Below are 11,639 nucleotides of genomic sequence, written 5' to 3'. Positions count from 1 at the left end.
AAAATGAACACACATTAGATTAAAAAAAAAGTTTAAAATAAAATCAACAAAGTGATAGATAATTACAAAGCCCGAGTAAGGGTTAATCTGGAATTTATAAAATCCTCAACAATTTGTTTTGTATTTATAACATCACCCATAGGAACAAAATCATAAATGTAATAAGCTGCTGTGTCAATTCCATATGCGGATAATCCAGATTCTGCAATGTTGGGGTAGATTGCTGGATTTTGTTGATATATACAGTCTTTCTTGAAAAACTTCTTCATTTGTCGAACAAGTTTTTTCTCTCTTCTGTTCGATGGAGATCTAAATTCAGAACTCAAGTAGAAAGGACCGTAAGAATATCGAGAGACAAACATTTGTGCATCAGCAATTTGTTTTGTATTTGAAACTACAAAGAGACTTGGGCCATAGAAAAAGAACACACGATCGCTGTATACACCGCGAAATGCAATGACAGGATAATAGTATTCGTCATTCAATCCTATTTCCTTTTTCTGGCTTTTGTTTTCAAAATAATAAATGTAATCATTGTTAATTTTTGGTATTGGATCGTACGAATGATCATAATCTTGATACACCCACTTTTGATCATTTTCCTCATCCAAATTTTGAATTTCTTGAATTTCATTAATTTTTTGATATTTATTATCAGATTTCTTTAATATTCGATTATAGGATTGTTTTTCTTTGGAATTGAGTTGCTCATTATTGCTATTTACTTGGTATACACATGAATTATTAGGATTCTTCGGAATGATTCGAGGAGGTTTCCCTCCCATACAAATAATTGTCTCAGCAAATGAGAGTGTACATTTGGTACCTTTTGGAACATATGTTATATCGTTGTCGTTAAGTAAATTCTTCTTAAATTCGAAAAATTTTGGAAGATCGCAGTTCAAATCTTGAATTTGTGATGCTAATGATTCTGATATTGGATTACGCAACAGATTTGCAATCTTTAACATCCTTTTTTCAACTAAATTAGCTTCATTAACTTTTCGGACTGATTCATGCTCGACCTTTGGAGTTATACTATCATTTTCTTCATACGTAAGCTTTAAATATCCTATTTCATTGTTATTGTTAATGAAATAATAGTCACAACCAACAATAAAGTCAAAATTTTCTCCATCACAGCATATTGGTATGATTGGGAATGTGTATTTGATTTCAAATTTTTTAAACCAAACACATTTAGGAACAATAACCTTTTTACGCTACTGGTGTGAAAATTTGATTGGTTCCATCTTAATAGCTTTGGAATTAGAATATGAATCTTCTAAATCAGAGATATATTCATATGGGGATGAAATACTTTCTGGAGATATTTTGGAGCAAGAGCTGCTCGAACCCATTTAAGGATACCTAGATGACAATATGTAAACCATTTAAGGATACCCTTACGTGTCAGATTTTTTGCGCATACGAAGAAGTCATGCTAGACATGAGCTATAAACCTGAAATTTTAGCAACATATTTAAAACTTTTTAAACTACAATACACTTTAATATTCAAGAACAAAAATATTCTTTTTAGAAATTACATAATTATTTTATGTGAAATCTATATAAAAACATATTTTGCGAGCGCAACTTTTTTCTTTATAAGCACCTTATATGACTGATAAACTGTGAAGGCACATAATTGTTAATTCATAGAGTTGATATGTTTCCAAAATTGAGAGGAAATTTGAAAATTGAATACCCTTTCAATTCAATTTTCAAAAGATATCAGCTCCTTCAATAATTGAAGGACGATTTTGATCATTTGCTCTTAAAACAAGTATGCCATGGAGAAAAAAGTTACGCTCGCAAATCTGAAATATAACTATCATATAAAAAAATTAAATTTCTAATTTTTTACTCTATAGATATTATTGGCCATTTGTGTAATGCATAAAAGTTTATGTCATATGCATACATTTGGAAGTATGGGAGACGAGGGAAATTACTTCTATGAGGGACTAGGATTTTTAAAAATTTCTCTATCGGACTCACCATTCAATTTCTCGAAAATTAAAAAAAATCAATAATAGCTAAAATGTATTATGCATAACAAATTTTAATGTTACACGGTATTTTTTGAACTTCATGACATGAATTTTCTTTATATTTTTTTTTTGGATTTTCTATGATTTATGCGATAGGCTGGAACAACATTGTAAGTGCAATGATATCATTTATAGAGAAATCTAAAACTTCAGCATTCAGAACTCGCAACCACAAAAATATTCATTTGCTAAGTAAGTAAAGTTGATTAAGTTCGACACTTAGCTTTTATACGTAAAACCAAGTGTGTATTGTTATTTCTTGTTAAATTATTGAGAAAAAATAAATTGTAAGAGAAACGATACTGATTATTGAAATAATATTGAGGGTAGCTGCAGATTTCTTCATTAACATACCGGAAATTTGTTAATCTTGGTTTTCTATCATAAAATCTGTCGAAGAATCTAAAAACGGAGATATGAAATAGAGATCATGTAAATCTAGAGTATCCTGTCAGAAAAATAGACTAAGCATGTAACCCTTTTTGGTCATAAACACTTTTTACCACTTAGTCATACAGATGATCATTAAATTTAAACGAGCACTTTTTGTCAGAATTTATTCTTTTACAAAGACAGAAGATTTTAGTATTATTTAATATTAGTGCTGTAGCAAAATTCAAAAAACGGTGAAAATTCAGTGAATTTGTGAATTCACATTTTTTTTCGACATTTTTCTTGATATATCCATGCACATTAAGAACACAGCTTTGATACGCTTAAAAAAGCATATTTCATATGAAATTGTTAAAGAAATAAACAATTTATATAAAAATTGCACTTATGGGCAGTTTAGATATATAATTTATATATAACATATATACAAATCCATAGACAAAGTGCAATAACTACAATGTTGTAGAAAATTACAGCAGAAATACTGACTTTTTGAAGGATAATAAGAATTCTTCTAAAAATACTGAAAATTAACATATTTCTGTACTCAATTTAGTATATGCACAGAAGTTATGATTTGGTGTTAGGTTTTTATGCCCCAAAATCTAGATTTTTGTGACATCAAATCTTATTAGTGGATAAATCAAAGACTGTCATTTTGAAATAAGCTCATATCAATAAATATCCATTTAAAAGCCTTATTGTAATATGTAACTAGCAAAAAGCCTAATATTTATCAAAATTAATCAAATCAAATGATCAATATTCATGATATGTCATCAGCAATAGCTAATTGATATTTTATTTTGTATTGATATTCATTTTTCTCATATTATACACGATTATATCTCTTTTTTTTAAAAAAAGTTTTTATATTAGACATGAAAGTTGAATTAATACAATTTTGTACTAGAGTTTGTTTGTATATTAAATAATAATGATATATACTTCAACATATTGCGTCTCACCATTACCAAAATGTAATTTTGCATACAATTTTCTTTCATTTAACAATGATGTTATTTGAAAAGTGATACTTCCATGATTATTGATTAATGTTCCATCATATATAGGAATGAATGTTAAACAAGACACGCCTGCAGCTGGGTGCATTCGTGGCATTGTGATAAGGCTTATATATAAAGACTTCTCTCGATCAGCATTACGTCAAATGAATATTGACCCATTATTTTGGCGATGCGCTAGTTCCAAGTAGAAATGCTTTGGTATATTTAGGTTATGTCTATATGTTATGAATCATGGTATTATTGATAAAAACGTTCTTAGTCATTAAATCAATCCTAGTATCTAAAGATATAATTTAGATTTTTTTGTTTATTGCTAAAATTAAATACAGTATAACTTTCTTTCATATTGTCGGTACTAACAATACAAGATTGTGTTGAAAAAAACTTAAATATGCATGAAAATTAAATTTAATGTGTAAATATGATAAAAATTTCAACTTTACTAATAACATACATAAGTTTCTGATAGTTTAATATAGTTCATATTGATGTGACTGTAAACTATATCAAAAAAATATTTTTAAATATTGTTATGCAAATAATGGGATTTCTAAGGAAAAAATGATTATATTTGTTATATAAAGCAATCTTTTTAATTATTCACTACGTTTATTACATTTTTTGCCGACCATTTACGTAATATGCCTCCACCAAGCAGACGCAAACAACAAAGTCGTGAAGCTAACGAAAAATCAATTGAAGCAAGAAAAAACTCCCAAGAAAAGAATGCGCCAAAGGAAGTCGATCCAAAACACTGGACTGCTTCTGTAATTGTTAATGGTGACTCTTATACTCGAGCAAGGAATTTATTTCAAGATAACAATATTAAAGTGCCGAGTGAAAAAGAGTTTTACCGTCATCAAAAAGAAATAGGTAAGGTAATACTAGAATATAAAGAGCAATCTATTAAAAATGCTCAACAAACAATGAAGAAAGATACATTTTTAAGCACTGATTCGCATTATAATGTTGGCAGAAATGCTACAGCGTGCCAAAGTTTAATGATGGACAACCGTGGAAAAGTTGTTGGTGAAACAACTGTTATAAAAAAGAGCTCTGGAGGAGACTTTGAAGGCCCATCCAACATGATGGAAACAGAATGTACAAAGAGGATGATGTCAAATTTTGACTTTACAAATGTTTCCACAGTGGTTCATGACAATGACAATAAAACGAAAGCCATCATCCAGCAATATGCTCCGAATGCTAAAATTACACTTGATCCTCGTCATTGTGTACGTGCAGTTGGCAGAGCTTTCGAAAAGCTTGAAAATGGTGGATATAAAGAAGCAGCAGGAAAAGAAACTGTTAATCAACAGAAAGAAAGTGAATCACAGCCAGCATTCCCAATCAAATCTAAAGCAGAAGAGCCGAAGAAACGTGGAAGACCATTAAAACACCAAGAAAAAGTATTTCATCAGATATATTCGAAAGTTATTAAGTGGTTCACTTTTATTATCATGCTTCCAATTGAAACAACGAAAAAAATTTTCCTATGGAAGAATACATTAAATCATTTTATCGGAAGGCATGAAAATTGCCTTCACGAAAAAGACAAAGAATATCCTGTGTTTCAGCCACTTACAAAACCTGATTTAGCGAAGCAATTTCAACGTTTTACAGATGATGCCGCAAAGTTGATTCCAGAAATTGATCCTAATGCTCAAACACAACAAAATGAATCGATACATCACTCAATGCTTACTCAGTGTCCCAAAGGAAACAACGCAAAATCGTTTGAAATGCGTACGGCTGTTACAATTTTACAAAAAAACGAAGGAGAGAAATGCAAACAAGAAATATACAATCGTGTCAATAATTACCAAATATCTCCTTCAATCCGCGAACTCCAAAAACTTGAATATGAGAAAAATAAATCCAGAAATCAAAAGAAAGCTACACCAGAAACAAGAAAAGAGATCAACAAGGCAAGAAATGCAAAAAGATTTCCTAAGGATAACCCTACAGGTGATTACAGAGGAGGAAAGTGGACCCCACAAGATATCTAATTTTCAAATTTGAAATAAACACATATTTTCTTTGTATTTGAAAATATTTTTATATTATAAGATTTTTGAACCTATAAGTAGCATGACAAAAATTATATAATTTGCTCCTTTTTTATTTTAGTATACAAATATCCCATTTGTTATATGTTCGGTATATATATGATGATATTGTAATCAATTATGCTTAATGAAGCTTTATCCCGTGAACCCCTCATATTATTGGAAAATAAATAGCGAAAACATGTAGAGCTGCTATGTTCTCAAGTGTATGCTGATTTTTGGATTATTTCATGAAAACTAATGGCGGGATATCTTGCATTATTTAAAAAAATTGAACTATGCAAAAATAAATAGTATTATATTTTTTCTCATGAAATGCTATTATGAGACAACCATAAAAAACCATATGTTGTATTTTTATAATTTGATTGATTTTTTTTACTATTTCATTAATCTTTTATGAATAATAATTATTTTTAATATATGTGCTATAAAAATTTCAAATTTTGACTAATATATCTAAGTTATCTGAACGAAACATTTAGAAAATATCATACTTACATTGAAATAGCAAGTAGAGCATATTAATAGCAAGTTTCTTGGCTTTATATCTATCATCTATTGTTGTTTGATCAAACAAAATTCACTCTATTATATGGTGTCAATTAATTAAAACAATTTTTAATAGTTATTTATTTAGTGCGAATAAGTGCAAACTCATAAATGAATAATTTAATAGTAGAAATGAATTATCTGATATAAATCTCACATTTTGTCCATCAGAAATACTTTAATTGCATACGCATAACTATTAGTAATACGTCTGGAGTGTCAATTAATAACAATCCCACAACAAGTAAAATTCAGATTTTTATTAAACTTATTTTTTCCTAAAAGTTTTCTCAAATTACTATATATACATATGTGGATAAAATAATAGTAATATTGTAAAAAATTAGATAATTTTTTTTATTTGAGAACCTCTCAAAAGTTCATTCAATTTATCAATTGTTTCAGTTTGATGTATATTCATTTCTGGAGCCTAAAACTTTAGCAATCATGACAATATCATATTCTCTTTCTAACTACGCAATGTAAGGGTATCCTTAAAAACAGAAAGTTTGTATCAATTTTGTTTTGAACGAAAATTTCGGTTTGAAATTTAATTTTAGCAGGATTTGCCCAAAAATCAAGGTGAAGGTTTTTCAATCAGACCTTTGCCACAGATTTGAAATCAAATATATTAATTCAGTTCGCCATCAAGATCGATGAAAAAGATGTAGTTGGACAAACTGCTCTTTATACTGCATTGGCTATTTCTTTTTTGTTGTAATATTATTCATGATGAAGAATGATAGCTCCATGACCATCTTTCTGTATGAATTTCCAGATTTTCGCATAAAGAAATGTTGTAAGTTTGTTTTTTCACACTATAGATCCCCAAACTATATTCACCTCAATAGAACTTAAAATAACAAGATATGCTTGCCTGATTTAAGATTTTCGAAATTATGAGACTTATCTAATTTAATTAAATATTGAATTGAGATGAAAATCTAGTGAAAGAGTAACCGATATCTCTCTGAAAATTGAGTGTATTTTATTGGCGCGAAGTCCTTTATTGTAACAATGACTCTCTATTTTCAATACATAGTATCAGAATGAGCATTTGAAGAAGAAATCTTGAAGGTTAAGAGCTCATTTCTGTTTTTTCTTCAATAAAATTCTGAAAATATACATAAAATTGCATATTAATGGTAAAATTATGTACCAATATACTAACACTGATATTTGTATTTACATATCTATAAAAAATATTGTTGATTTTATCCAATACAGTACAAAAGCTGACAGAAAGCCATACATTTCATTTAACAAACGGTATAAAAGGTCAAACATTATACTTTAATGGTTTACTCGTCATGGCATTTTTTTCAATTTCTTTTTTCTATGAATCCTAATGAAGCAAATGACCCTCGGGATACTTATTGGAATAATCTCGGAGACTCATTTTTAAATAGATGCTATCTCAATAATAAGATTTTGGACAAATGCTCACAGTTTTATACACCAACATTAGGCTGGTCTGAACCTTTTCCACTGATCTACCTAATATTTGTACTTTTGATTATATTTCCTACTATATTTCGCTTCGGACAATTCCAGAAGGCATCAAGAATCTATTCAATTATCAGACTTAGCTTACTTTCTTTATTTCATCAAACACTTTATTCATATACTTTAGTAACACCTATTTCTTCATTGATTAAGCAGGATGGACCCTGCATTTCCCTCAACGATGAAGCTTCATTACAATATAATTTTCCGTGTGATACAATAGCAAGCTCGTGCATATTTCTTTTCATGGTTACAAAACTAACAGGTATGAAATATCGATATAATATGCTAATATGGTTTATTTCCTTACCAATAATTTTATTTTTATCAATTGTTGCCGGATTTACATCATTATTCCAAGGAATTGTTACAATTCTATTCACTTACCTAGCTCATATGTGGCACATAAACTTACCATTTAAATACATTCATATCGAAAATGTATTGCTTTTTATCATGAATATTGTAGTGTTTGCGGCTACATTCGACAAAGAAGTATGGGCATATCAATTTTATTCTATGTGGTTCCCAATGATTTTACCTGTTATTGATGAAGTTTTGTTATATCGACATCATATTACTCGCGGTGACTTTTCAATGATAGAAAAACCAAAAGACATTAAATGGATGAATGAAGAAGCTACAATATATAGTATTAGACTGTTGAGTTCACTCGAAGAAGAAGAAATTGCTGCTAATGTCAAAGAAGATCTATTTACTTCTATATTCTGTTTTATAATTTTCTTCATTGCAGTTACAATTAGAGTTTTATTATCTCCTTTTGGATATTTCTTCAAACAATGAAATTTTTATTTTTATTTTTTTTGTTATTTTGTTATATTTGCGAAATAAAATCATTACCTTAATAATTAAGCCATTTTAAAATGCGATATTAGAATCAATTGTGATTTGTGAAATGAAAAAAAAATTAAACTAAAATCATCTGCTACAGTAGAAGATTGCGTTAAGCATTTTAAAAACATTACATGAAATACTGATTTTTTTAGGAAGTCAAAATTTTTAATAATGAAAAATTCAGTTTATCCTTTCCATTCAGCTCTCAATCATCAGCTGGAAAATATCGACAGTAGTTTATCCGCAGAAGATAAGTATCGTATTGCTAAGTTTTTTATGCTTAGACCAACAAAAATCTCCCTTAAATGCATTACGGAGTCCCATTTATTCAGTCCAATACTAAAATATATTATATATAACAATATGGATTATCTGACATTTGTTTTTGATTACTCTATTAACGAGAAACAATCAAACGAGATCTCTGATTGCTTAGAGCTTACGAAAATAACAAAATTAGAATTATGTTATGTTTCAGATTATTCTCTCTACAACATTAATCTCCTTTCAGATATTAAATATACAATTTACTTTGATGTCGATTTTATCAACTTCGAATATTGTTACAATAATCTTAAGGCTACAATCAACGACGAGAGAGTTGAAAAATTAAAAATTACAATTGATTTCAAAAAATTTTTATCAAATGAAGACTCATTTAAAGAAATTGACCAGAAATTTAATATGCTCAATGATGTCAAGACAAAAATAAACGAGTACACATTCAAAAACATAAAGACTTCACATTTTTATTACATTTTATCAAAAATCGGTTCTTCTAATAATCAAATTTCAATTAAGGTCATCAACATTCAGTACGATATTCAATTTACTGAGCAAAAATTCACTTTTGATAACTTGGATTCAATAAAACAACTCATTTTTGATGGAAATCAACTTTCTGACATGTTCTTTGAATTGTTGGACAAAATGAACTGTTTACAACTGCTTTCTATGAATAATTGTCCATATTCGAATAATTATTTTGATAAATTCATGGATTACATGGAGAAACATGGGAATGTGTTAAGAGGACTTGGTATTTCTAATTGGGATCTCAAATTGTTCCAATTAATTAAAATAATTAATTTTATTGAACAAAATCTGAAAAATATTCAAGAATTGTCAATTGGCAACAGTAAAATGAATGCAAAAGTAGAAAATAGAATCATTGAACTCATTGTTAATAGCAAAATCAAAGTTTTTGATGGATATTCAAATTATTACAATCCTGATACATATTTTGAGTTCATTAAGAAGGTTAAGCAGCAGCAATACGCATTCCAAATCAAATGGCCCATGGAAATCATCCAACATTTTCAAAATCTTCTAAATTCAGCAACAAACGAAAATATCTGGCCAATAAAGTATGTGCACAACTATGTACAAACTGCTGATATGAACAATGTCTGTATTCACTCAAATTTTGTTTCTCAAGATATTTTTTACAAAGAACTTCACAATTTCCATGTCAAAGTCAACATCGATTCAATCAAAGAGGAAGAATGTTATCCTGGGTTCTCAATTTTGCATTATTTCAAGAGATATGTAAATAATGAAAAACCAGGAGTTTATTTATGCCGTGATAATGACGTTTATCCACCACGTTATTATGCACTCAAGAGATTCAATCTTGAGGATCATCAATGCAAAGATTTTGAAAAAATAATTTCATCTTGTAAATTTTGCTGTGAAACACAAATTAACAAGAAACTTGGTAATGATTATTTCACAATTATGGATTACATACCAGGATTTCATCTTAGAGACTGTATTGAGAAAGATTTTTTACCAAAAGACCCTGTTAAGCGTTGTCTTGTTGATTTTAAGATAATTTGCAGCTTTGCATCACAAATGATCACTTTGGTTGAGAATAATGTCTATCATCCAGACATTTCCTTTAATAATTTAGTTATTGACAATGATTTCTATGGCCACCTCATTGATTTCCAAAATGACTTGAAAACTCTTGGAACTCTTTGTTGTGTGGTACCTTTTAGATATCCAGAACGTGAAAATTTGACGAAATCAGGTTTGATGATGTATTCTTTTGGTTCCACTTTGTATAAACTGCTTTCTGGAGAGTACATATTCAAAGATGTGGACAGATTCGGTGATGCAACTAAATTATATGATGATACGTATCAAAAAGAAGAGAATTTGAAGAAATTGCTTCCTTATCAGCAAAAATTGTTCACAGAATTGATTTATCCTATTTGTTTTTGTTGGGATGATGAAGAGAACAGAAATCCAGAAATAATCAAAGATATTCTATACAAAATTGTAAAAGAATTTGTTTTCAAAGAGAATTTCGGATCACGAGAATATGATGACTCCTTTATATACGAACTTAATGAAATTCTTTATTTCTGCTTCGAAGAAAGCAAAATTAAGGAATCACCAAGAATTCCGCAGTTTTGGGGATCTCTACAAGAAATTAGAAAGTTCTATGAGAATTACAAACAATATAAGGAAATCGATGAAATACGAAAAATATCTCAAGCTCTGGAAAAAGAACTGAATCTCTTTGGCATAAACAAATAAATTTTTCTTGTATGTTTTTGAAATATGACACAATAAAGTTTTTTAGTCAATAAACATCCTCTTTTTCCCCAGAGATAGATTTGTTTCCATAGGTTTAGATTCATCAGAAGCTAAACTATAGACCTAGGAATAAAATTGTTCAAATTTAAAAGAATGAAGATTAGGATATTTCTTAGGATGTTTCTTATTAGTCTTTATGGATGAAGAGATAAAATTTCATGTATTGGGAACTCTCTCAAAATTGAGAATCATTTTCCTTAATTTGAGAATATCCTCCAGATTTCATAATTCTTGACCAAGATTGAAAGCTTCTTCAAGAATTACAAAATAGTTCGAAAATTGAAAACCGCTTCACTCATTCAATTTTTGCCCTATTTTGCTAAAATATAACATTAACCTTATTTTTTAATGATGCAAATTTCTAAATTATGCAAAGAATTAGTGCGTGAACAAATGAATACAGAAAATGATACATTTCGTATCAATGTTAACGATCGAATCATCATAACAAAGAAGTCTTCGGCGATTTGTTTTTCAGATTTAATCAAACAACAATGTTTTAATTATATTACAACAACATCATTCGAAATAAAAGTAGACATAATATGTCCAGATTCGTATGGATGCTTTGCAAAC

The 11,639-nt window shown here is 28.9% G+C and overlaps 5 protein-coding genes across 5 annotated transcripts, besides 1 other annotated feature; 4 read left to right on the top strand and 1 right to left on the bottom strand.

Moving 5' to 3' along the window:
• Positions 1-62: 62 nt before the first annotated feature.
• On the bottom strand, positions 63-971 carry TVAGG3_0281600 (uncharacterized protein; the record flags this gene model as incomplete). Its single annotated transcript, XM_001326769.1, has 1 exon — positions 63-971. The coding sequence occupies one exon, from the start codon at positions 969-971 to the stop codon at positions 63-65; it is 909 nt and encodes a 302-aa protein (XP_001326804.1).
• Positions 972-1,398: 427 nt separating this feature from the next.
• Positions 1,399-6,592: a mobile genetic element.
• TVAGG3_0281590 (zebrafish ch211-108c17.2-related family) lies at positions 4,119-4,578 on the top strand (the record flags this gene model as incomplete). The annotated part of the gene is made up of 1 exon (XM_001326768.2): positions 4,119-4,578. A coding segment is annotated over one exon (460 nt), but the record flags the coding sequence as incomplete, so codon positions are not given.
• On the top strand, positions 5,175-5,486 carry TVAGG3_0281580 (uncharacterized protein; the record flags this gene model as incomplete). The annotated part of the gene is made up of 1 exon (XM_001282332.1): positions 5,175-5,486. The coding sequence occupies one exon, from the start codon at positions 5,175-5,177 to the stop codon at positions 5,484-5,486; it is 312 nt and encodes a 103-aa protein (XP_001282333.1).
• Positions 6,593-7,427: 835 nt separating the features above from the next.
• TVAGG3_0281560 (uncharacterized protein) lies at positions 7,428-8,478 on the top strand (the record flags this gene model as incomplete). Its single annotated transcript, XM_001326767.1, has 1 exon — positions 8,061-8,408. One exon carries the CDS (start codon positions 8,061-8,063, stop codon positions 8,406-8,408), a length of 348 nt encoding a protein of 115 aa, XP_001326802.1.
• Positions 8,479-8,637: 159 nt separating this feature from the next.
• Positions 8,638-11,353, top strand: TVAGG3_0281550 (protein kinase-like (PK-like) family; the record flags this gene model as incomplete). The annotated part of the gene is made up of 1 exon (XM_001326766.1): positions 8,823-11,003. One exon carries the CDS (start codon positions 8,823-8,825, stop codon positions 11,001-11,003), a length of 2,181 nt encoding a protein of 726 aa, XP_001326801.1.
• Positions 11,354-11,639: the final 286 nt, after the last annotated feature.

Source organism: Trichomonas vaginalis, chromosome V (genome assembly GCF_026262505.1).
Source record: "Trichomonas vaginalis G3 chromosome V, whole genome shotgun sequence".
In the NCBI taxonomy this organism is placed as follows: Eukaryota; Parabasalia; order Trichomonadida; family Trichomonadidae; genus Trichomonas; species Trichomonas vaginalis.
Note: the sequence above shows the minus strand (reverse complement) of the source record. Positions and strands in the feature narration are given on the sequence as shown.